The sequence below is a fragment of the Oncorhynchus mykiss genome, chromosome 4 (assembly GCF_013265735.2).
Source record: "Oncorhynchus mykiss isolate Arlee chromosome 4, USDA_OmykA_1.1, whole genome shotgun sequence".
Classification (NCBI taxonomy): domain Eukaryota; kingdom Metazoa; phylum Chordata; class Actinopteri; order Salmoniformes; family Salmonidae; genus Oncorhynchus; species Oncorhynchus mykiss.
Genome location: NC_048568.1, coordinates 10,471,212 through 10,498,465, shown reverse-complemented (window position 1 = coordinate 10,498,465; position 27,254 = coordinate 10,471,212). Strand labels below are relative to the sequence as shown.

Below are 27,254 nucleotides of genomic sequence, written 5' to 3'. Positions count from 1 at the left end.
CCAGTTTGCAGCCATATTGTACATACTATTTAAATACATTTAAATAGAATACATTTAAATACAATACAGTAATTACAGTTGAGGCTTTATTCTTATTTAATGTGAGGTGTGCCCTAAATAACTTGTGGATGTGCCTATACTCATGGCACTGGGGACTTGTCTGTCTGTGTAAAAGTGTGCCACCTAGTGGAATTTGTTAGCACTAACAGTAGTTTCCATTAACCCTATCAGTTCTGAGACCCCAGCAAAAATCAGACTTTCATTTGTCTGAATGTACAGCCCTCATATTTAGCCTCACAATGAAGTGTTTTACCATTTTCTTTTCAGGACAACCAGGGCTACAAGTACAACACAAAACTATTTGACATAAATAGTTGCATTCATGAGTTTTATTGACACGTCACACACATAAAAAAAGTCTGCCAAAGCAAAAACCTGATGAATATGATGTAGGTACAGAAATTGTTTGCTCTGTGAGAAATTAATATCCAGCTAGTCAGTGACAACTGTGTGGAGGTTGTGACCTCAACTATGTGAGTTTATTATAGTATTATGGACACTATGTACTGGGATATCCAATGATCTTCTATGTAGAAGCACCCCTTACCTTCTAACGACTCTTGTTTAGCCTGTGAGCTTCCTAGAGTAAAACATGCATGTTCGTGAGAGTCTCAGCTTTTCGTTTTTAGCTCAAACTATTCGGACTTTACAGACATTTTTGTAAAATGATCCGGCCCCGGGCCCCTTCGGGATCCGCACTTGTTTTATTAACACAGCTCTAGCTGTCTAATGGTTGATGTGTAAATTCACACAGACTAATGGTTGATGTGTTAGCAACCATTAGTCTATGTGATTATCAATGGATGCAGAAAAAATAGAAATCCATTGTGTGTGTGTGTGTGTGTGTGTGTGTGTGTGTGTGTGTGTGTGTGTGTGTGTGCGTGCGTGCACAGGGTGTGTTACGAGCGCTGTCCCTACAACCCCACGGCGGCTACCTTCATCCTGTCGGCCATGTGGCACGGAGCCTATCCTGGTTACTACCTCACCTTCCTCACCGGCATTGTGGTCACACTGGCTGCACGCGCCGTGAGTACTGTCTCTGTATCTCTCTCTCGCTCTCTCTGTGTCTCTTTATGTTTCTCCCTTTCTCTGTATATCTCTCATTTTCCATATCTCCCCTTCTAAAACAAACACTGACACTCAGACACAGGCTGGCCTCTACATTTTTTTTCTTATGTCAATGACTTCAGCTATCACCATAGATATCCTGATAAAACAAAATGCCACGTTCATCCTGATGGTTCGTTATTTCTGCATCATCAGTGTGGGTTAAGGGATCACTCATAGTTAGTCCACCATGGAGACTCTGTGCTCTGAAGGCGTAGCCTGAATGAAGTAGCATATTTATTAGAGACTGGATCTGCATCCCAAATGGCACCCTATTCCTTAGTGTAATACTTTTGACCAGAGCCCTGGTCCCTATCGGTGTATAAAACATTAGGAACACCTGCTCTTTCCATGACATAGTTTTCACCTGGTCAGTCTATGGTCCCTTATAGATGTCACTTGTTAAATCCACTTCAATCAGTGCAGAGGAAGGGTAGGAGGTGCCAGGCACACATGTACTGTATGTCAAGAACTGCAACGCTGCTGGTCACGCTCAACAGTTTCCTGTGTGTTTCATGAATGGTCCACCACCCAAAGGACATCCATCCAACTTGACACAACTGTGGGAAGCATTGGAGTCAACATGAGCCAGCAGCCCCGACGAATTGAGACTGTTCTGAGGGCAAAAAGCAACTCAATATTAGGAAGGTGTTCCTAATGTTTTGTACACTGTGTGTAGGGAGTCGGGTGGCATTTCAGATGCAGCCTGGGTCCAGCTGCTAGACTGCACAGATAACAGGCCAGCCAGACAGACAGATGGAGAGCAGACAGGGCAGGAATCAGGCTAATGGAGCATCACCTGAGTCACTTTGAGACTCACCGAGGCAGATCACCGCTGATGGATGAGCCGAGAGAGAAAGTCCAGTTGAAAACTTGACTTTTGGCTGCATTCCAAATTGTACACTACTCCCTATATAGTGCACTACTTCTAACCAGGGCCCATGCACTATAAAGGGAATAGGGTTCCATTCAGGATGCAACCTTAGATATGTGAACTTGGCAAGGGAGAGAGAAAGAGAGAGAGTTAAGGGCAGAGCAGGGGATTTAGAAGGGTCGTTTATACATTTTGTCTCACTTCTTCTTTTGCTCCACTGAATTCGTTGCTTTGGTTCTTTTTTTCTCTCCAGATGAGACACAACGTGAGGCCACACTTTCTGGGCTCGCCGTCACACAAGCTAGTGTACGATGTGATCACGTGGGCGGGCACCCAGATTGCCATTTGTTACACTGTGGTGCCTTTTGTGCTGCTGTCTGTCGGGCCCTCTATGAAGTTCTACAGGTGAGTGGCAAGAAACTATGTTTGCATCCTACAGTTGAAGTCGGATGTTTACATACACTTTAGCCAACTACATTTAAACTCAGTTTTTCACAATTTCTGACATTTAATCCTAGTAAAAATCACCTGTCTTAGGTCAGTTAGGATCACCACTTTATTTTAAGAATGTGAAATGTCAGAATAATAGTAGAGATAATCATTTATTTCAGCTTTTATTTCTTTCATCACATTCCCAGTGGGTCAGAAGTTTACATACACTCAATTAGTATTTGGTAGCATTGCATTTAAATGGTTTAAATTGGGTCAAATGTTTCGGGTAGCCTTCCACAAGCTTCCCACAATAAGTTGGGTGAATAATGGCCCATTCCTCTTGACAGAGTTGGTGTAACTGAGTCAGGTTTGTAGGTCTTCTTGCTCGCATACGCGTTTTCAGTTCTGCCCACAAATTTTCTATAGGATTGAGGTCAGGGCTTTGTGATGGCCACTTCAATACTTTGACTTGGTTGTTCTTAAGCCATTTTGCCACAACTTTGGAAGTATGCTTGGGGTCATTGTTCATTTGGAAGACACATTTGCGACCAAGCTTTAACTTCCTGACTGATGTCTTGAGATGTTTCTTCAATATATCCACATAATCCCCCCCCAATGATGCCATCTATTTTGTGAAGTGCATCAGTCCGTCCTGCAGCAAAGCACCCCTGATTTCTTTTGATTTTCCCATGATGTCAAGCAAAGAGGCACTGAGTTTGAAGGTAGGCCTTGAAATACATCCACAGGTACACCTCCAATTGACACAAATGATGTCAATTAGCTTATCAGAAGCTTCTAAAGCCATGACATAATTTTCTGGAATTTTCCGAGCTGTTTAAAGGCACAGTCAACTTAGTGCATGTAAACTTCTGACCCACTGGAATTGTGGTACAGTGAATTATAAGTGAAATAATCTGTCTGTAAAGAATTGTTGAAAAAATGACTTGTGTCATGCACAAAGTAGATGTCCTAACCGACTTGCTATAGTTTGTTAACAAGAAATTTGTGGAGTGGTTGAAAAATGAGTTTTAGTGACTCCAACCTAAGTGTATGTAAACTTCCGACTTCAACTGTAAATGGCATCCTATAGGGCTCTGGTCAAAAGTAGTGCACATTATAGGGAATAGGGTAGTGCACACTATAGGGAATAGGGTGCCGTGTGGTACACATCCAGAGAATAGTACGTTACCTCACTCAAGTCTAAAAAAAAGTATTCATAGTTTGACCTTGGATGGAAGTGCAAGAACAATTGTGTTTTTATCTAAAACTCTGACCAACAGGCTAATTTATCGCTTAAATGTAGAGGACCATTAGTCCTTCTGACAGACATACACTGAACAAAAATATAAATGCAACATGTAAAGTGTTGGTCCCATGTTCCATGAGCTGAAATAAAAGATCCCAGAAATGTTCCATATGCACAAGAACCTTATTTCTCTAAAATGTTGTGCTCAAATTTGTTTACATCCCTGTTAGTTAGCATTTCTCCTTTGCCAACATAATCCATCCACCTGAAAGGTGTGGCATATCAAGAAAATGATTAAACCGCATGATCATTACACATTTGCACCCTGTGCTGGAGACAATAAAAGCCTAATCTAAAATGTGTGGTTTTGTCACACAACACAATGCCACAGATGTCTCACATTTTGAGGGAGCGTGCAATTTGCACGCTGACTGCAGGAATGTCCACCAGAGCTGTTGTTCATTTCTCTACCATAAGCCGCCTCCAACATAGTTTTAGATAATTTGCCAGAACGTCCAACCGGCCTCACAACCGCAGACCAAATGTAACCACGCCAGCCCAGGACCTCCACATTTGGCTTCTTCACCTGCAGGATCGTCTGAGACCAGCCACCCGGACAGATGATTAAACTGTGGGTTTGCACAACCAAAGAATTTCTGCTCAAAATGTCAAAAACTGTCTCAAGAAGCTCATCTACATGATTGTCGTCCTCACCAGGGTCTTGACCTGACTGCAGTTCGGCATCGTAATCGATTTCAGTGGGAAAATGCTCACTTTCGATGACCACTGGCACCCCGGGGGAAGTGTGCTCTTCATTGATGAATCGCTGTATCAACTGTACCGGGCAGATGTCAGACAGCGTGTATGGCGTCGTGTTGGCGAGCGGTTTGCTGATGTCAACGTTGTGAAGAGTGCCCCATGGCGGCGGTTGGGTTATGATATGGGCAGGCATAAGCTACAGACAACAAACACAATTGCATTTTATCTATGGCAATTTCAATGCACAGAGATACTGTGACGAGATCCTGAGGCCCGTTGTCGTGGCATTCATCCGCTGCCATCACTTCATGTTTCAGCATGATAATGCACAGCCCCATGTCGCAAGGATCTGTACACAATTCCTGGAAGCTGAAAATGTTCCAGTTTTTCCATGGCTCGCATTGTCACCAGACATGTCACCCATTGAGCATGTTTGGGATGTTCTGGATTGACGTGTATGACAGCGTGTTCCAGTTCCCACTAATCTCCAGCAACTTTGCACAGACATTGAAGAGGAGTGGGACAACGTTCCACAGGCCACAATCAACAGCCTGATCAACTTTATGCAAAGGAGATGTGTTGCGCTGCATGAGGCAAATGGTGGTCGCACCAGATACTAACTGGTTTTCGGATCCACGCCCCTACCTTTTTAAAAAAGTATCTGTGACCAACCGATGCATATCTGTATTCCCAGTCATGTGAAATGCATAGATTATGGCCTAATGAATGCATTTAAATTGACTGATTTCATTTTAAGAACTAACTTAGTGAAATATTAGAAATTGTTGCATTTTATATTTTTATTCAGTGAATTTACAATACGAATAGCACTAGCAAGCTTTAGAGAGATTAGATGTTTGATCTCTGAGAATAGTCAAGGGCATTAAACACATTTGATGTTGACAATAATTATCCTTACACAGTAGCTTTTTTTCCCCCTTTCTGAGAAGTTGAATGAACTTGTTGTGATAGTTGATGTGAACTTTCGGTGTCCAACACCAAGAGAAATTCCTTGCAATATTTGTTACAAGTTGTCAAATTCTGATTCTTATATTGATCCCTAAATCATCCCACCTCTCGCCTCCCAGGTCCTGGTACTTCAGCGTCCACATCGGCTGTGTTCTCCTGGCCGTAGCCCTGCCAGTCAAGCCCCGACACCTGCGCCTGAAAGAGCAGCAGAAAGGCCTGCATCTGGCCCCCATCCTCTCCCACCTGGACTCCACCTCCACAGACAGCAACTGCAACCAGAAGACCAAGGCCACATGAAGCAGAACCAGACCAGCTAACGGTGGACACACAGAGAGACTAGCACCGAGGACTGCAGGGGACTGTCCAACACTGTATTAAATCCACTTATAAAGAGAGAGAGCGAGGTGGATAGAGGAGTAGATTCTAACAAACAAACTCTGACAAACCTGACCAACCTGCCTCTGTTTGTCTCTGTTTTGGAGTGGGATGATGATTCTCATTCAGTCACATGGCACTGAGACTGAGCAGCAACCACACCATGGAGGGTAGGATGTATGGCTTTGGGATATGTCCAAAATGGCACCCTATTCCCTATTTAGTGCACTTCAAAGGGAATAGGGTGCCATTTGGGATGCAACTCTACTGTATTATGATGATTTGTGTCTGGGGTGGAGTGGGATGGATGGGTCCCGGTGATGAAATGCCAGTATTGTACTATTACTGTATTATGGGAGTATGCAGACTTGCCTTATACCCTTTGTCTCTTTCTCCACAATCTTTTTTTTCAGCTTTTGTGTATCCTTCTCACATTGGATATTGTCTGGGCTGTGTTTCTCACTTGAGGTGAACAGGTTTTAGTATCAGGTGGGCGAGATTGAAGTGTTCTCTCAGTTAACGGTGACAAATTAGTGTTTTAGTCCTGGTGAAAAGCAAATGTAAGTTAACTTCTCTATGATACAGGAAGTTAGAAGAATTAAAGAGAAGGAAAACAAGATGGCAGCGTCCTCAATGTCTTTTTACATGATATGATTCATAGTCTCAACATGGAATGTGTACAAATTGCACCCCTTTCCCTACATACAGCAGTACAGTTATTTTGACCAAAGCCCTAAGGGCCCTGGTCAAAAGTAGTGCACTATTTAGGGATATGGTGACATCCAAGGACCTACTCCAGACTGTTTGCTTTTACTGAGTGATGTTATGGGCTGACTTCAATGCCACTGCTGTTTTATTCAGTTAAGTCATTGTATGCTTTTTACATAACGGCACCAAGAGTAGTTACTAACTCCTACTTATTCATGATTTAAGTGTGTCAGTAGTGTGAGAGGCAAGATGGTGTAGTATTTCCATGTGTAGAGGTCAATGTTTTGTCATTTCATGTACTTGTTATTTATGCGATTCCAATGGACTTGTGGTATGTTCGACAAAGGTGAAAAGGTGGTGTTAAGGTAAGAAAATCAACCTGTTAAGTTGGAGGTGAAAGGGACAACATTACAGTATTTATGAACACTCCTCTTCTTCAGACAGTTCTGATTCTATTTTCATTGCAGGGGGAAGTGAAAACTAAACCTACTTCTTCTTGAGTCTATTGTGAGTTAACTATGGTAATTGTGAGAAACCTTTTCTTGGGGCCCTGGTGAAAGGAGAATGGTGCGCTCATCCTAACCCCTCAGCCAACCGCGCTACTTGTTCATGTGGATGATGTGGATGGTTTGTTTTTGTATATGATGTGATTAAAAGATTGATCTTTTCGCAACTTGACATAGTAAGTGTGATATGCAAAAGGCAAATGAATAACTGTGGTGTAATTGTTCTTATTACAGTGTTATTACACAGGAGAACCTCAATTGCAACTGTATAAGTTTGACAGAGAGAGCTGGCTGGTGAGCAAGATTACTGAAAATTATTGAAAATACTTAAAGATCCCCAATTTACAACCTGCAAGGCTTAATTTACAAGTCAAAGACATTGTATTTGTTTTGGGAAACCTTTTTTGTTTACTCCCTGACAGCACTGTTTGATTGGCTAGAGTATTACCTCCACAGAGGCCACTGTAGGTGGGTCTATTTAAGGCACAGTATTAGTTATACTGCTAGCAGGTAAACCAGTCAGAGCTCAGAAATGTAGGCCTGTAGCTTTTCACAGGCACCTGCCTCTGTGTCAGTAACCACGTTTCCATCCAGTTTTTACGAAAGTTAAGACATACCCTATAAAAATCACGACAGCTGTGATGGAAACAGGAAGTTATGGTGCAATTTTAGAAAAGCAGACAGATCATTTGTTCGTTCGACATGGTGGGATCTTTTTGTGTCTCAAATTAATTATCCGAGAAAGGGCGGTGGAAACACCTTTTATGCGCAAATATTGATATAATAACCATCATATCGAAGTAAACTTGGAAGTCACATGATGATATGGTATGTGGTCCTCCCACTACGATTTGGGATATCACGCAGTTTATCAGGCTGCTGATGAAATAAATTATGATGAATTTCACGGTGATCTTAATGATAATTTCCAATAAATATCGAGGGTCTTATTCTGATGCCATGATGATCGATTCTTGACTACCGTTTGACAAATACACATATTTTCGCTTTTATCCATAATATCGTGTAGACGAGCCTACCCGCACAGCATACCCACACTGTATCTGCGAGTTTGGGTTAGAGCGCACGTGTCAAAACCAGAGTAGGCACATTTGTTATTTAACACAACAGTTTTTGTGATACAAATAGTGGAAAAGTTTACAATGTGATGGACACATACTGAACTTTAGATTTTAGAATTACATTTTGGGTGCAATGCTTCATTGCGCTCTGGTTTTAATCTGCAACAAAAATATGAAAAATGCGCATAATAAATGGCTTATTACGAAAATCCAGAGAGAACCTATCAATACAAAAGTAATTCCCTCATTATGTAGATATCACAATTGATTTATCGCGTGATCAGGACATAACAAAATGTGTTTTGTCGAGATCACAAGATAATTTTCTGACGATCATGACATAAAAAAGTTGTTTTGTCGAGAGAAAGATACACTATAAATAGGGGTGGAAAATTGATTGACAGTATGGCTGAGTCGGTAGAGGCTACGGTGGATCAGCATTAATTTTTATTGATTGCTACACTAAGGGGTGGTACATTTTATGTTAACATCTTGCTTTCATTTGTGTTTGGAGCTCATTATCAGTTTATAAATTAGAATGGAAGCAAGCTAAACGTCCCTTAACTTGAGCTAAGAGGTCCTGGGGCATTTAAACCCTGAATGATGCCTGACAGGCAGCCAGCCCTGTCTCCTAAACTGTGTGCCACCCCCAAGACCACAGCCAATCGCATGCAAGCAACAACGTAGCTAACTTGGCTAGTGTTGCGAGCGAGCTAGCTAGCTTGTTATCTCTGCTGGTTATTAGCTTGCATAACTGTTATGTATACACTGAGTGCACAAAACATTAGGAACACCTTCCTAATATTGAGTTGCACCCCATTTTGTTCCTAATGTTTTGTACACGGTGTAATTGGGACACTTAATGATTTATGGATAATAGCATATTTACATTTACAGAGTGGGGGAGATCCATTCCTAACAGGCTGATTAGATTTAATTTCAGCCTTGGAGCTTGAGGTTGATAAATCAGGATTCTGCCTTGAAGGCAGTTTCATAGGTAAGCTCATTGCAGGCAGATTAGCATTATGTAAGTCGAAAAGTTTTGAGAATGACACAAATATTAATTTCCACTAAGTTTGCTGCTTCAGTATCTTTAGATAGTTTTTTGACTATGGAATACTGAAGTATAATTACAAGCATTTCACAATGCCAAAGGCTTTTATTGACAATTACATGAAGTTGATGCAAAGAGTCAAAATTTGCAGTGTTGACCCTTCTTTTTCAAGACCTCTGCAATCAGCCCTGACATGCTGTCAATTCACTTCTGGGCCACATCCTGACTGATAGCAGCCCATTCTTGCATAATCAATGCTTGGAATTTGTCAGAATATGTGGGTTTTTGTTTGTCCACCCGCCTCTTGAGGATTGACCACAAGTTCTCAATGGGATTAAGGTCTGGGGAGTTTCCTGGCCATGGACCCAAAATATCGATGTTTTGTTCCCCGAGTAACTTAGTTATCACTTTTGCCTTATGGCAAGGTGCTACATCATGCTGGAAAAGGCATTGTTCATCATCAAACTGTCCCTTGATGGTTGGGAGAAGTTGCTCTCGGAGGATGTGTTGGTACCATTCTTTATTCATGGCTGTGTTAGGCAAAATTGTGAGTGAGCCCACTCCCTTGGCTGAGAAGCAACCCCACACATGAATGCTCTCAGGATGCTTTACTGTTGGCATGACACAGGACTGATGGTAGCTCTCACCTTGTCTTCTCCGGACAAGCTTTTTTCCTGATGCCCCAAACAATCGGAAAGGGGATTCATCAGAGAAAATGACTTTACCCCAGTCCTCAGCAGTCCAATCCCTGTGTATAATATCAGTCTGTCCCTGATGTTTTCCTGGAGAGAAGTGGCTTTTTTGCTGTCCTTCTTGACACCGGCCATCCTCCAAAAGTCTTCACCTCACTGTGCGTGCAGATGCACTCACACCTGCCTGCTGCCATTCCTGAGCAAGCTCTGTACTGGTGCCCCAATCCTGCAGCTGAATCAACTTAAGGAGACGGTCCTGGCGCTTGCTGGACTTTCTTGGGCACCCTGAAGCCTTCTTCACAACAATTGAACCGCTCTCCTTGAAGTTCTTGATGATCAGATAAATGGTTGATTTAGGGGCAATCTTACTGGCAGCAATATCCTTGCCTGTGAAGCCCTTTTTGTGCAAAGCAATGATGACGGCACGTGTTTCCTTGCAGGTAACCATGGTTGACAGAGGAAGAACAATGATTCCAAGCACTACCCTCCTTTTGAAGCTTCCAGTCTGTTATTTGAACTGAATCAGCATGACAGAGAGATCTCCTGCCTTGTCCTCATCAACACACACCTGTGTTAACGAGAGAATCACTGACATGATGTCAGCTGGTCCTTTTGTGGCATGGCTGAAATGCAGTTGAAATATTTGGGGGGGATTCAGTTCATTTGCATGGCAAAGAGGGACTTTGCAATTAATTGCAATTCATCTGATCACTCTTCATAACATCCTGGAGTGTATGCAAATTGCCATCATACAAACTGAGGCAGCAGACTTCGTGAAAATTAATATTTGGGGCATTCTCAATACTTTTGGCCAAGACTGTATATGATCTAGAGTGGGTGTGCTTTATTCCTGGCAGGCTGATCAGATTCAATGGCAGCCTAAGTGGCTGACAAGTCAGGATGCTGCCTTGTAGGCTGTCTGCAAGAAGCTTTACCTATGAAAGAGCCTGCCAGGAATAAAGCTCACCCCCTGGATCAGATATGTATCTGCCTATAAAGCACTTTGACAGGTAATCTGCATGCAAGGAGCCTTACCTAAGAAACAGCCTACAGGGAAGCATTCTGATTTGTTAGCCTCTAGGGTGTTCACCAATAAAATTTGAAATTAATTCATGGTTTATACAAATATGTCCATCCAATAGGGAATTCTGTCAGAAAAACAATAGTCAAACCCCATGTCTCTCCCATATGGTGCAAACGTTACAGACAATTTAGTCTGAGAATTTAGCATGTTTAGAGTGAACAGAATGTCATCATAGGCACGATCAAAAGTGGCCACTGGTCAATAGAACTCTGATCTGCAGCAGAACGGCGCTAACTTTGAACGTTAACTGACAAGCTAACTAGTGATTGCAGGTTCGTGAGTGAAAACATGGTCATTGTCTAAATGAAATCTGCTGAATAGAAAACTGAATAAGGATAAAATATATATTTATTTACTAAGCTAAGACATAAGGCAAAGAAAACTACGTTTTGACATTCATTTCGTAGCACACTCTTGAATTTTTCTCGACATTGTACAGCAGTGAGTGAATGCCCAACAGCCCCTGAGGCTGAAATATAATCTGATCAGCCTGTCTAGAATGGAGCTCACCCACCGTAAATGTAAATATTACCCACAAAACATGGTGTCACATATAAATTATGCAAGCTAACAACCAGCATACATAACAAGCTAGCTAACAAGAATATCTAGCTAACTAGCTAGTAGACAAGTTAGCTGCGATTGGCTGTGGTTTTGGGTGCTGCACACAGCCTTGGAGACAGAGCTGCCTGTCAGGCATGTTCAGGGCTTAATGCCCTACGAGCATATTGCGATAATTGCAAACACAGGGATCCTTGATGAGGTGGTTATCGTGCAACTGAACAAGTGCTACTTTTGATTATCTCGTGATCTCGATAAAACATTTTGTTGTCAATGATCACGAGAAAATTGTGATATTTTGTTATGTAGTGATCATGAGAAAAATAAATTGTAATCTCGACATTACAAGGGACATGTCATTTTTTATTCATATGCCCTCTCTTCACTTCCATAGATTCTAGAATATTTGCATGAAAATCTTGTCGCCAATTGGATGGAAACCTAGTCATAGTCAGTTTAGGTCATCAGAAGCTATTGAATATTTCTGCCAGGTGAATAAACCTATACACTGCCTTCAGATACCATTGAGCAATGCTGCTATCTAGCTGCTACCTAGGCTAGCTGCTACCCAGGCTATAGCAGCTTAACAGCTCAGCACATGTCCTTTACTCTCCTCATAAAATGTTGGACTTTGACCCAACATAAAATAATAACCATTAATTAGTCAGCCAGGTAAAACGTGTTATTTTCCTCACAACACAACTGCAGCTCCTTCGTAAATTAGGGTCGAGAGTGAATGTGATACCAAACAAGGGAATTTATGAGAGCAATAACCTGAAACGTGTAACACATCCACAACACACACACAAAGCTTTGACATAATATGACATCTTTCCTAGTCAGTTAATAAAATATGATCATTTTTTGAAGTTGCAGTTTTAGTAAATGGCTAATTCAGCTTGTACAGTATCGACTCCGCATCTTTCCAACATTTTCTTCTCAGAGCTCCCATACGTCACAGTTTTGTAGGCGGGGAGGATGAGTTGACGAACAGTGAGGAAACCACCCTTACGTGCTATTTTTCTGGTCCACTAAAATGGCTGTTGTCGAGGATGGGGAATAAATAGCCCGTGAGCCTTTACACGCATATAAATCGAGGATTGAGACGACAACACCGAAGTGTGGAACATTTATAGACGTTTTACTCCAGAGGTATGTGACTGAGAATCGCCATTTCTCACGTACGAACATCAAAATGCGTCCTCCTTTGATCGATGCCGTTTAATTGACAGCTCGAGCAGTTCAGAATGTTCTCTTGTTTGAGATCTGGCCGTTTAGCAAATGTCATATTCGCTGTCAAACAAATGTTAAAATAATTACGGTCATTGACATTTATTAAAAATACAGAAATCAATAATGGTCGCAGTCAGGAACGAAAAGCTAGCTATTTATTTTATTTTAGAAGATGTTAGCGCGCTCTCGCGCTAAGCTACCATTCGATGGTTTAGGTAGCTAACGTTAACATTCGATAGGGATAAATAGATCGTTTCGAGATACACTCGATCTAAATGTTGTTGGAAATTGAAATTAGCTAGCCCTATTGGTCGAACGAGTCATTTATGATACATCCTGATGATGATGAGTTTAGTAGCCGGATGCATCGTATCAATACAACAAGTGGTGTCGCACATAAACAATGCATAATTTATGTAAATCTCTCATTTCCAAACCTTGCATTATTATTTTAAGTTATTTTGAGGTACTTTCCAAGCATATGTAATTTCTCTAAGATTACTTTGCAGTACTTTTGCTTTCGGGACAGAGAAGCACAAAACATAAATAGATACAGCATACAGAAACACTGCAGTAGGTTAAACGTTCAAGATTCGTATTGATAGACTAGCCTGGCTGCGTTCACATCCGCCAATTCTGATCTTTTTTCGACTATTTGGTCTTTTGACCAATCACATCAGATCTTTTCACATCAGCTCTTTTTGTGAGCTGAATTGATTAATCAAAAGACCAATACATTTAAAAAAAATATATCAGAATTGTGCTGCCAGTTTAAAAACAGTCATATTCCTTCTATTCTCCAGGGGTCTCATTTAGAACACTAATCAATGTCAATTAAAATCTGCGTTTTAAACCATTTCACCTGTATTTTATATTGAAAGTCAAGTGTGTTTTTTTCCATCATAGAGGGATCAGGGGTATGCAACTGTATTTGTACTTCACATAACATGCAGCACATTCAGAAGAAAATAGCTTCATTTTTATCAGATGACAACATAAGTGCAGTGCAATTTGGCTATCGGCCACAACTAAATTTGCTTACAGTGAAAAAGCAAGGTCTTTTTTATCATAGAAAGAAAATAGGCAGCTACATTTCCTAATGCTTTTAAGTTAATCATCCATTTTACCAGAAACATGTAGGCTAGACTGAGAAAATGAGATATTTCTTATGCATTTAATCATTTTCTTTGCTTGAACACACACAATTCTGCTTTTAACACAACCCCTGATCCTCTGCATACCACAGATACTGTACAATGTCCAATTAGGGCTATAGTGTAACGATGTGTGCTGAGAGTCGGGAAGCAAGTTCAGGGAGTGCGTGTTCTAATAAATAAACGCAACATAATACAAGACAAGAAACACTAACAGCACACAGACATAATACAGAAACAATAACGCCTGGGGAAGGAACCAAAGGGAGTGACACGCAGGTTGCGCGTAACAATGGTGACAGGTGTGCGCCATAACGAGCAGCCTTGTGACCTAGAGTCCGGAGAGGGAGCACAAGTGACAAATAGGCTATTCGTTGTATACCACAGATAGACAGGAAGGTCTTAACGGTTCAAACCATCCTCACAACTAGGCCTACATCATAGTATTGACGTTACCAACTGATGATGTAATAAGGGCTTTATAAAATACATTTGATTGATTGATATTATACTCTCTAGGTCAGTGGTACCACTGGCCTATATTGGGCCTGTTTTCTCCACTGTGCTATGTCCTCTGAGCATGTGCCAGAGAGGCTGAGTGGTATCTCATTCTCATACATAATTCAATATCAGCAGCCACAGCCAGGGAGAATAGCCTAGTCAATAGGTTTAGCCAGGACCGCTGTATGTGGAGACAAAAGTTACAGAGCGAAACGAGAGTAGCCAAAAATAACCCACATAGAGAACAGTAGGCCTGTTATTCCCATAGGTAAGATTGCACGGTTGTAACAGTGTAATAATTGCGCCTTGTCTTCTGTCAGTGTGCGACAGCCGACAGGTTAATGGTATTGGCAGCAATGCAGCACACGGTGATGTGTTTTGATGTTTTGCTGGCTGCCTTGCCTCCATTTTCTATTCTTTGTGGCTGCTTTCAGCTGTTGTGTTACTGTTGCTGCAACAGGCCCTGGGTGTTGTGTGGTGGAATGCTGGAGGGTGTTTGTGTGTGAGAGTGCTGGAGGGCTTGTGCTGTGCTCTCTCTGTGGTGATGGAAGGAATGCTTTCTTTACTGGCTGTCAGCCTGCCAGCATGGCCAGGCTGGTTAATCTAGACATTGTTTCATGTCATACAGAATGGGTTTATTTTTTAGCCTTGATTAAGTGCGCCCTGCCATGCATTTTAAGGTTACATTGTACACTGTAGGCTTGGCTGGCTGAATTGTAAGCTAAATTGTCTGTATTTGTCTGTATTGTGTAGGATAAGTATATAGTTAGTGTAATAAAACTGACCAGTTTTATGGAGAGAGTACATTATGGATAGCGCTGGCACAATTACCGAATAACCGTGTAATGACGGTTATGGATGAAGACCATCATGAAAAGAAAATAAACATCATAAGCCTTAAACAATAAAATGCTGACTGCAAAAATTCGCTAATTGACATAAAAAAAAAGCTAATTGATGTCAATTTGATATAAGCTGTACTCATCTAGACATGACTGCAGTCAGGAGCAGAGGAGAGGTGACCGCTATTCGAACGGTTATTACGGAGACCGCTGTCATTTGGCTGGCCAATTACCATCATTCAGAAATCGATGACCGTCACCGAATAATGCACGATGATTAATAAACTTGTGTTAATGGTTAGGCCAGGAAGATAAATCACTTAGGCCTGTTGCCTACCTAGCCGAATGTCTTCCCCAAAGAGCCTGTGAATAAGGTAAGTAAAGTTGTGAACATGCACTGTTGGTTTTCATTTATATATTTTGGGGTTGTAATATTTTCTATGTCATTGGTGTGTTACCCGCAAATTTCTAGTATGACTTAGGCTACTGTATATTTTTTTTCTATGCCAAAAACAAATGGATAATAACATTGTAATAACACTTTATATAGCCCAGGACTAATAACGGCACATGCTTTGAGAACTAAAAAAACACATTTAGACTAGCTACCATTTTGTGTGCCGGTAAAATAGGAAGAAGACTGTATGCATTTCCAAGCAGAGGCTATTCTCTGAGTGAGAAAATACATTAATGGCAGATAATGATAGCAGCCAGGAGAACTTGAATAAACCAAGCAAACATCTCTTTCAACTCTTCCTGCTGTGACTGCCTGGGTGAAAATCCTGTCACCAAAGTAGTGAGTGAGTGGTCTTGAGTCTCTGAGTGTGATATTGCTTGCATCTGCCAGGAGATAGCTAGGCCTGGGCCAGGTAGCACTGGAGTGAGTCGACCCACTGGCTGCCTGCCAGGGTCAGATAACTAGGCTATGTGCTCTGTTATATCTCCATCTCACATGGTCACCACCCACCATAGAATTAGAATGAATAGAATGGAGCTCCCCATGGTTAGCGGTTCCAAGCACATTCTAGTAATTATATTTCTATGGTCACGGTTTCACACTGCTTTTTATATAAAAATATAGATATAGTCTAGCCTTTTTATAAATGAAAGGTAGCCTATAACAAGTGAGGGGAAAAGCATGTATGTTGCTGTTATTGGTGCTAAGCTATATATTGTGTTTATTAAGTTTTTGTTAGCTTCCCATGACTACTATCCTGTCTTTCTCCCACAGAACTAGAATGAGTAGAACGGGGGTTCCCATTGGAGTCAATTATGGGTGGTTTGGCAGCCATTTTGAGTGTACGCATTGAAGTGAAGCGGTCTATTTCTATGATCTCTCACCATGCAGGTGCAGTGGGGGTGAGGAGAAGTAGCTGCAGCCATGGACACCACCACCTCCATCAAGATGACCACTCTGGCCATCCAGAACCTCTTCAGCTACGTGGAGGAGGAGAACCTGGCAGCACTCAAGGCCCACCTGGACAAGTTCAAGGAGGTGGACGGCAGGAGTGACGTGAGTATCCTCATACTATCTAATAGGCCTACAGGTCTACTAATCTAGCTATAGTTATTATATATAGGCTGTGTTCTAACTGGCACCCTATCACCTTGTAGTGTGCTACTTTTGACCAGAGTTCTATGGGTCCTACTCAAAAGTAGTGCCCTATATACAGAGTAGGGTTCTATTTGGGAAACACAGTCTAATAAATTTGGTCTAATGAAGATTGGGTCTATTACTGTATAAAGAGAGATCATTCATTGTGTTAGGTCTTTCTAATTGCTTGCCTTTGCCCCCTCCCTAACAGAATGGGCAGACACCCCTGATGCTGGCTTCAGAGCAGGGCAGTATTGAGATAGTACAGGAGCTCATCAGGAGAGGAGCCAATGTTAACCTGGACGATGTGGTGAGTAGGAGAGCTCAATGGATAAACACACACACACGTTCATTTCAAGGCCGACATGAATACATTCAGTTCAGTATGACAGTCATTGGGAATGTGCCAATCACTGTGAACTTTGCCTGAGGTCTCCATCGTAACGGTAGTCATGGTCGTCTCCCTGTTTCCATGGTGACCGGTATGATGTGATGTGGTATTCTCCTTTCCTCAGGACTGCTGGTCTGCTCTGATCTGTGCTGCTAAGGAGGGCCATGTAGATGTGGTGAAGGAGCTGCTAGAAAGCAGTGCTTACATGGAACACAGAGACATGGTGAGACACTCAGTCAGTTCAACAGGCCACAATCAGTAATAACTGTAATGTGTTGGTGATTGTATAAACTTGATTTGTATGCTTGTTCAGTCCACTTCAGTTAGTAATTTCAATAAAAACAGAGTTTTTAGTCTTTGTTTCCATTCAACATGCCATAGAAATAAAGGCCTTTTAATTAATTATATGAAGAGTGCCTTGGTCCTCCTATCTTTTTGATAACCAATTTACCCCCGTTACCAAAGAGCACCTTCTGTCTACCAAAATCCACTATTGTGTACCAGAGGTGGACTGATTCTGATTTTTCAACACCGATACGGATTATTGGAGGACCAAAAAAAGCTGAATCCAATTAATCGGCCAATTAATATTTTTTTAATTTTATTTAAAAAAATATATATATACAGTGCCTTGCGAAAGTATTCGGCCCCCTTGAACTTTGTGACCTTTTGCCACATTTCAGGCTTCAAACATAAAGATATAAAACTGTATTTTTTTGTGAAGAATCAACAACAAGTGGGACACAATCATGAAGTGGAACGACATTTATTGGATATTTCAAACTTTTTTAACAAATCAAAAATCCACCTGTGTGTAATCAAGTCTCCGTATAAATGCACCTGCACTGTGAAAGTCTCAGAGGTCCGTTAAAAGCGCAGAGAGCATTATGAAGAACAAGGAACACACCAGGCAGGTCCGAGATACTGTTGTGAAGAAGTTTAAAGCTGGATTTGGATACAAAAAGATTTCCCAAGCTTTAAACATCCCAAGGAGCACTGTGCAAGCGATAATATTGAAATGGAAGGAGTATCAGACCACTGCAAATCTACCAAGACCTGGCCGTCCCTCTAAACTTTCAGCTCATACAAGGAGAAGACTGATCAGAGATGCAGCCAAGAGGCCCATGATCACTCTGGATGAACTGCAGAGATCTACAGCTGAGGTGGAAGACTCTGTCCATAGGACAACAATCAGTCGTATATTGCACAAATCTGGCCTTTATGGAAGAGTGGCAAGAAGAAAGCCATTTCTTAAAGATATCCATAAAAAGTGTCGTTTAAAGTTTGCCACAAGCCACCTGGGAGACACACCAAACATGTGGAAGAAGGTGCTCTGGTCAGATGAAACCAAAATTGAACTTTTTGGCAACAATGCAAAACGTTATGTTTGGCGTAAAAGCAACACAGCTCATCACCCTGAACACACCATACCCACTGTCAAACATGGTGGTGGCAGCATCATGGTTTGGGCCTGCTTTTCTTCAGCAGGGACAGGGAAGATGGTTAAAATTGATGGGAAGATGGATGGAGCAAAATACAGGACCATTCTGGCAGAAAACCTGATGGAGTCTGCAAAAGACCTGAGACTGGGACGGAGATTTGTCTTCCAACAAGACAATGATCCAAAACATAAAGCAAAATCTACAATGGAATGGTTCAAAAATAAACATATCCAGGTGTTAGAATGGCCAAGTCAAAGTCCAGACCTGAATCCAATCGAGAATCTGTGGAAAGAACTGAAAACTGCTGTTCACAAATGCTCTCCATCCAACCTCACTGAGCTCGAGCTGTTTTGCAAGGAGGAATGGGAAAAAATGTCAGTCTCTCGATGTGCAAAACTGATAGAGACATACCCCAAGCGACTTACAGCTGTAATCGCAGCAAAAGGTGGCGCTACAAAGTATTAACTTAAGGGGGCTGAATAATTTTGCACGGCCAATTTTTCAGTTTTTGATTTGTTAAAAAAGTTCGAAATATCTAATAAATGTCGTTCCACTTCATGATTGTGTCCCACTTGTTGTTGATTCTTCACAAAAAAATACAGTTTTATATCTTTATGTTTGAAGCCTGAAATGTGGCAAAAGGTCGCAAAGTTCAAGGGGGCCGAATACTTTCGCAAGGCACTGTATATATATTATATTTTAAATAAATTTGTATATATATTTATACAACAATACTGAATGAACACTTTTATTTTAACTTAATATAATGCATAAATAAAATCAAATAATGAAACATGTTCAATTTGGTTTAAATAATGCAAAAACACAGTGTTGGAGAAGAAAGTAAAAGTGCAATATGTGCCATGTAAAAAAGCTAAAATTTAAGTTCCTTGCTCAGAACATGAGAACATATGAAAGCTGGTCGTTCCTTTTAACATGAGTCTTCAATATTCCCAGTTAAGAAGTTTTAGGTTGTAGTTATTATAGGACTATTTCTCTCTATACCATTTTGTATTTCATATACCTTTGACTATTGGATGTTGTTATAGGCACTATAGTATTGCCAGCCTAATCTCGGGAGTTGATAGGCTTGAAGTCATAAACAGTGCTGTGCTTCAAGCATTGCTAAGAGCTGCTGGCAAAAGCAGGAAAGTGCTGTTTGAATGAATGCTTACGAGCCTGCTGCTGCCTACCACCGCTCAGTCAGACTGCTCTATCAAATATCAAATCATAAACTTAATTGTAATAAAACTAACATACAGAAATACGAGCCTTTGGTCATTAATATGGTCAAATCCGAAATCTCATTTCGAAAACAAAACGTTTATTATTTCAGTGAAATACAGAACCGTTCCCTTTTATCGAACGGGTGGCAACCCTAAGTCTAAATATTGCTGTTACATTGCACAACATTCAATGTTATGTCATAATTATGTAAAATTCTGGCAAATTAATTGCGGTCTTTGTGAGGAAGAAATGGTCTTCACACAGTTCGCAATGAGCCAGGCGGCCCAAACTGCTGCATATACCCTGACTCTGCTTGCACTGAACGCAAGAGAAGTGACACAATTTCCCTAGTTAATATTGCCTGCTAACATAAATTTTTTTAACAACAGTTGAAGTCGGAAGTTTACATACACTTAGGTTGGAGTCATTAAAACTCATTTTTCAACCCCTCCATACATTTCTTGTCAGTTAGGAAATCTACTTTGTGCATGACACAAGTCATTTTTCCAACAATTGTTAATTCACTGTATCACAATTCCAGTGGGTCAGAAGTTTACATAAACTAAATTGACTGTGCCTTTAAACAGCTTGGAAAATTCCAGAAAATTATGTCATGGCTTTAGAAGCTCCTGATAGGCTAAATGACGTCATTTGAATTAATTGGAGGTGTACCCGAGGATGAATTTCAAGGCCGACCTTCAAACTCAGTGCCTCTTTGCTTGACATCATGGGAAAATCAAAAGAAATCAGCCAAGGCCAGCCAAGAATTGTAGACCTCCACAAGTCTGGTTCATCCTTGGGAGCAATTTCCAAACGCCTGAAGGTACCACGTCCATCTGTACAAACAATATTACGCAAGTATAAACACCATGGGACCACGCAGCCGTCATACTGCTCAGGAAGGAGACGCGTTCTGTCTCCTAGAGATGAACGTACTATGGTGCGAAAAGTGCAAATTAATCCCAGAACAACAGCAAAGGACCTTGTGAAGATGACGGAGGAAAAAGGTACAAAAGTATCTATATATGAAGTGCACCCGTCCTATATCGACATAACCTGAAAGGCCGCTCAGCAAGGAAGAAGCCACTGCTCCAAAACCGCCATAAAAAGCCAGACTACGGTTTGCAACTGCACGTGGGTACAAAGTTTGTACTTTTTGGAGAAATGTCCTCTGGTCTGATGAAACAAAAATATAACTGTTTGGCCATAATGACCATCAATATGTTTGGAGGAATAAGGGGGAGGCTTGCAAGCTGAAGAACACCATCCCAACCGTGAAGCACGGCGGTGGCAGCACCATGTTGTGGGGGTGCTTTGCTGCAGGAGGGACTGGTGCACTTCATAAAATAGATGGCATCATGAGGGGGGGAAATTATGTGGATATATTGAATCAACATCTCAAGTCATCAGTCAGGAAGTTAAAGCTTGGTTGCGAATGGGTCTTCCAAATGGACAATGACCCCAAGCATACTTCCAAAGTTGTGGCAAAATGGCTTAAGGACAACCAAGTCAAGTTGTTGGAGTGGCCATCACAAAGCCCTGACCTCAATCCTATAGAACATTTGTGGGCAGAACTGAAAATGTGTGTGCATGCAAGGAGGCCTACATACCTGACTCGGTTACACCAGCTCTGTCCAAAATTCATGGGCCAAAATTCACCCAACTTATTGTGGGAAGCTTGTGGAAGGCTACCCAAAATGTTTGACCCAAGTTAAACCATTTAAAGGCAATGCTACCAAATACTAATTGAGTGTATGTAAACTTCTGACCCACTGGGAATGTGATGAAAGAAATAACAGCTGAAATAAGTCATTCTCTACTATTATTCTGACATTTCACGTTCTTATGGTTAGGTACATTGGTGCAACGATTGTGCTTTTTTCGCAAATGCGATTTTGTTAAATCATCACCCGTTTGGTGAAGTAGGCTGTGATTCGATGATAAATTAACAGGCAATCTAATTGATTATGTGCAATGCAGGACCAGCTAGTTAAACTAGTAATATTGTCAACCATGTGTAGTTAACTAGTGATTATGTTAAGATTGATTGTTTTTTATAAGATAAGTTTAATGCTAGCTAGCAACTTACCTTGGCTCCTTGCTGCACTCGCGTAACAGGTGGTCAGCCTGCAGCGCAGTCTCCTCGTGGATTGCAGTGTAATCGGCGTCCAAAAACGCGATTGTTTTGAAAACTTGAAATCGGCCCTAATTAATCGGCCATGCTGATTAATCGGTCTGCCCCTGTTGTGTACCTTAGCAGCACTTCCCTACCTTCTTTTTTTCTACAAAAACACATAACTATTCAATTAACATGCTTTCCAATGTACAGGCTAGGTTTGTAATGTTTTGTGTGCAAAGCCCTAAAGGTACTGTAATGTGTGCAGGAGAATGTTTTTGTACAGCAATTGAGGTTGTGTGTTTGGTGTTCTGTAGGGAGGCTGGACGGCCCTGATGTGGACTGCCTACAAGGGCCGCGTGGAGGTAACCAAGGTTCTCCTTGACAACGGAGCCAACCCCAACACTACTGGACAGGTGAGCAGTCATCATGACCCGTCTCAGACATTTTACATTTGAGTCATTTAGCAGATGATCTTCTCCAGAGCAACTTACTGTTAGTGGTTCCGTTTGGCTCAGTTGGTAGACCATGGCACTTGCAACACCAGGGTTGTGGGTTTGATTCGCACGGGGGACCTGTACGAAAATGTATGCACTCACTACTGTATAAGACGCTCTGGATAAGAGCGTCTGCAAAAAATGACTAAAATGTCAAATGCATTCATCTTAAGATAGCTAGGTGAGACAATCACAGTCGTAGTAACTACATTTTCCCTCAATAATGAATATAAAACATACCAAATAACACAACAGAAACCAAAGGCACCACAGGTGGTGGGGCCCAGGAGGCACACGTCCATCTTGTTACCCATAACTTCCAACGTAGCAGACTCCATTACCCCCATGCTCCTGGAAACAACCACACCTCTGGATTGCATTCCCTTCTGTGGGCGGCCTTTAATTCATGGCTATTCCCCATGTATTATACACATATTTATGGGTGAAGAGGGATACACTATTCCCCATGTATAGGGTAATGCATCCAAAAGTAGTGCACTGTGTAGGGAGTAGGGTGCCATTTGGAACTCAAACTAAATCTCTTTTTCGCTCTTTCTCTGCCATCAGCAATACAGTGTGTACCCCATCATCTGGGCAGCAGGCAGAGGTCATGCTGAGATCGTCCAGGTCCTGCTTGAAAATGGAGCCAAGGTCAACTGCTCTGACAAGGTGAGACAACAGATTGGGCAGCATGGCTGGGCAATGCCAACCTTTGGGTTAGTGGTGGCCCAGTTTGGCCAGAAAATAGTGACCTGTGCCAGTATTGAAGTGTGTGTGTGTGTGTGTGTGTCTTTCCCTCTCTCAGTACGGCACTACCCCTCTGATCTGGGCAGCCAGGAAGGGCCATTTTGACTGTGTGATGCACCTGCTGGAGAACGGAGCCGATGTCGACCAGGAGGGGGCGGTATGTCTGCAATCTACACCAGTGGTCACCAACCTTTTCTGAGTCAAGATCACTTTCTGAGTCAAAATGCATGCCGATCTACCGCTCTGAGTTTTTATTAACATGACTTAAAAAACATAAGCCTATGCAACATTAACCAATTAAAAACAGTACTGTAGCAATGAGGTTTGTGCAGTAAGCTATAGGCCCAATACAAAATCGCTGCATATTGGCTTTGCTTGAATTTACCTGCCAATGCATTGAGGTTCAGGACATTTTTTAAAATTATACACTGCTCAAAAAGGGAACACTAAAATAACACATCCTAGACCTGAATGAATGAAATATTCTTATTAAATACATTTTTCTTTACATAGTTGAATGTGCTGACAACAAAATCACACAAAAATGATCAATGGAAATCAAATTTATCAACCCATGGAGGTCTGGATTTGGAGTCACACACAATTAAAGTGGAAAACCACACTACAGGCTGATCCAACTTTGATGTAATGTCCTTAGAACAAGTCAAAATGAGGCTTAGTAGTGTGTGTGGCCTCCACGTGCCTGTATGACCTCCCTACAACGCCTGGGCATGCTCCTGATGAAGTGGCGGATGGTCTCCTGAGGGATCTCCTCCCAGACCTGGACTAAAGCATGGATGGAGCGAGACATGATGTCCCAGGTGTGCTCAATTGGATTCAGGTCTGGGGAACGGGCGGGCCAGTCCATAGCATCAATGCCTTCCTCTTGCAGGAATTGCTGACACACTCCAGCCACATGAGGTCTAGCATTGTCTTGCATTAGGAGGAACCCAGGGCCAACCGCACCAGCATATGGTCTCACAAGGGGTCTGAGGATCTCATCTCGGTACCTAATGGCAGTCAGGCTACCTCTGGCGAGCACATGGAGGGCTGTGCGGCCCCCCAAAGAAATGCCACCCCACACCATGACTGACCCACCGCCAAACCGGTCATGCTGGAGGATGTTGCAGGCAGCAGAACGTTCTCCACGGCGTCTCCAGACTCTGTCACGTCTGTCACGTGCTCAGTGTGAACCTGTTTTCATCTGTGAAGAGCACAGGGCGCCAGTGGCGAATTTGCAAATCTTGGTGTTCTCTGGCAAATGCCAAACGTCCTGCACGGTGTTGGGCTGTAGGCACAACCCCTACCTGTGGACGTCGGGCCCTCATACCACCCTCATGGAGTCTGTTTCTGACCGTTTGAGCAGACACATGCACATTTGTGGCCTGCTGGAGGTCATTTTGCAGGGCTCTGGCAGTGCTCCTCCTTGCACAAAGGCGGAGGTAGCGGTCCTGCTGCTGGGTTGTTGCCCTCCTACGGCCTTCTCCACGTCTCCTGATGTACTGGCCTGTCTCCTGGTAGCGCCTCCATGCTCTGGACACTACGCTGACAGACACAGCAAACCTTCTTGCCACAGCTCGCATTAATGTTCCATCCTGGATGAGCTGCACTACCTGAGCCACTTGTGTGGGTTGTAGACTCCGTCTCAAGCTACCACTAGAGTGAAAGCACCGCCAGCATTCAAAAGTGACCAAAACATCAGCCAGGAAGCATAGGAACTGAGAAGTGGTCTGTGGTCCCCACCTGCAGAACCACTCCTTTATTGGGGGTGTCTTGCTAATTTCCACCTGTTGTCTATTCTATTTGCACAACAGCATGTGAAATGTATTGTCAATCAGTGTTGCTTCCTAAGTGGACAGTTTGATTTCACAGAAGTGTGATTGACTTGGAGTTACATTGTGTTGTTTAAGTGTTCCCTTTATTTCTTTGAGCAGTGCATTTCAAAATTTGATGTAGGCTGTGTGATCACACTGGTAATAGATACATTGTTGTATTACTTGTGAGGCACAGCTGAGCATTTAAATAATTTGCTTTTCATTTTACTGGGCTGACGGTGCCTGCATCTGATGGTCAGTCTCAGCGGAGGGAGAGAGCAGCAGACTGAGGGTCTGTCTCTCAACATCCCTCCGGTCTACACCTCTCACTGTTTTATCATCTGCTTAAAGTCCTAGAGAACGGCTTTGTACATTAAGCGTAGTTACTCTGTATTGATTTACTATCATCGTAATCACACGGCTCTCTCTACTCCTCTCCTCATTCTATCTCTTTCCTGTCCTCTTCTGTCTCTCTTTTCTCCCTTTGTTCTGTCCCCCCCCTTTCTCTCTTTCCACTGTCCCTCATTCCCTCCCTCCCTCTCTCCACCCCACCCCTTGTAGAACTCGATGACAGCTCTGATTGTGGCAGTGAAGGGAGGTTTCACTGAGGTGGTGAAGGAGCTTCTGAAGAGGAACCCTAACGTGAACATGACGGAAAAGGACGGAAACACAGCGCTGATGATCGCTGCCAAGGAGGGCTACACTGAGATAGTACAGGACCTGCTGGACGCTGGCACCTACGTCAACATACCAGACAGAGTGAGCAAAGGAGCACACGCAGACCCATATTTTGTATTATAGGTGCTGTATTGAGATGTGGATGTAGTGTGTATGCTGTATGACCTATTGTATGTGTGTGTTGTACAGAGTGGAGACACGGTGCTTATCGGGGCAGTGAGAGGAGGCCATGTGGAGATAGTGAGGGCTCTGCTGCACAAATACGCTGATATCGACATCAGAGGACAGGTAATGAGTCTGACACCTAGCTACTTCAGATAAGACACACACCGTGCATCGAAAATTGCGCCCTGTATCCTATATCAGAGGTTCTTCAGCTTTTTCAACCTGGAACCCAAATGAGAAATTCTGTGTTTTTCAGGGACCCAAGCTTATGAAAACACACAACTATACGTACATATTGGTACATTACATTGCTCTTATGCCTAAAACAAATGCAATGTAGACAGAAACAAATAACAATAAAATACCCATATAAATAGCTATTCATGTTTATTTTTCCCATTTAAAAACTCTCTTATATATCTGTCTCGGTTGGAACTGTCGCTGTTAATATACAAGAAAGCATTATCATTCTGAACTGGAATAAACTGATTGATCACATCACACAAATGTATAACAGAACACACACACACAGGCTGAGTTTCTGATAGTGCAACCCTAAGTAACAGTACAGATGAAAAATGGTCAGGCCTACTGTACATCTTACTTTATAGGTACTGTTACTTAGGGTTGCACTATCAGTATCTAGCTAGCTTGCTTTGGCTAAAGTTGACGTTAGCTAGCTGGCTATTAGCTGTGTACAAGGGGATTGTTTGAAAGAGAAACTCACATCGACTACTGTCAGAGATAATACTCCCTTATTTCTGCTTGTCATCCATCACCTGTTATAAAATGACAACAATGCTTTGCTAACTGACTTACTCTTCCACCGTCGAAGCCCTGTTTCCTGAAGTATTCTGCCCTGTTCTGAAAGAACTGGGTTTAACTTCATGCTGTGGATGTTTGGTCAGGGTGTGTCATTTTAATTTGTTCATTTTGAGAGACTCATTTACGAAGCACTTCCCCGCACAAAACACATTGTGGGCGCTCTTCGTTATTTCTCAAAATGTGTGTGAAACCAAGAGAGAGAACTCATCGCTGTGTTTGCGCCTCGTGACGATTGCGCTCAGTCAGAACTTGTGGCTAGCTTGAGTCCATTCAATGGCGAGTGGGAATGACAAGTCAGTGGCTGACAGCGCGTCATCTAGTGCTGAACGACAACGCTGCATCGTGTGGGTCGCAGAGTGATCTTCAAGAAATCTGCCAAAAAAGATCCGGCAAACCACGAAGCATACGCACTCTCCCTCCCCCTCGCGCTGCTGCCAAACTGACCAGAGACACAGCTGCTATGCAGAGAGTGCACTGAACAGATGGCGCAGTTGCACTTGGCCAAATCAATTCCAGTAA

At 42.3% G+C, this 27,254-nt stretch overlaps 2 protein-coding genes across 6 annotated transcripts in view; both read left to right on the top strand.

Annotated features, from left to right (window-relative positions):
* mboat2b (membrane bound O-acyltransferase domain containing 2b) overlaps positions 1 to 7,203 on the top strand; it is a 67,526-nt gene extending 60,323 nt beyond the window's left edge. Inside the window, exons 11-13 of the mRNA XM_036975606.1 lie at positions 954 to 1,086; positions 2,295 to 2,446; positions 5,567 to 7,203. Of these exons, the coding sequence (XP_036831501.1) occupies positions 954 to 1,086; positions 2,295 to 2,446; positions 5,567 to 5,744 (463 nt within the window). The 3' untranslated portion in view covers positions 5,745 to 7,203. The remainder of the gene's footprint in view (positions 1 to 953; positions 1,087 to 2,294; positions 2,447 to 5,566) is intronic.
* Positions 7,204 to 12,475: 5,272 nt separating this feature from the next.
* Positions 12,476 to 27,254, top strand: part of kidins220b (kinase D-interacting substrate 220b) — a 42,965-nt gene continuing 28,186 nt past the window's right edge. For all 5 annotated transcript variants that reach the window (XM_021600121.2, XM_021600124.2, XM_036975604.1 and 2 more), the window contains exons 1-9: positions 12,476 to 12,661; positions 16,588 to 16,752; positions 17,045 to 17,143; positions 17,349 to 17,447; positions 22,327 to 22,425; positions 23,074 to 23,175; positions 23,312 to 23,410; positions 25,629 to 25,826; positions 25,935 to 26,033. In XM_021600121.2, the coding sequence (XP_021455796.2) occupies positions 16,621 to 16,752; positions 17,045 to 17,143; positions 17,349 to 17,447; positions 22,327 to 22,425; positions 23,074 to 23,175; positions 23,312 to 23,410; positions 25,629 to 25,826; positions 25,935 to 26,033 (927 nt within the window). In that variant the 5' untranslated portion in view covers positions 12,476 to 12,661; positions 16,588 to 16,620. The remainder of the gene's footprint in view (positions 12,662 to 16,587; positions 16,753 to 17,044; positions 17,144 to 17,348; positions 17,448 to 22,326; positions 22,426 to 23,073; positions 23,176 to 23,311; positions 23,411 to 25,628; positions 25,827 to 25,934; positions 26,034 to 27,254) is intronic.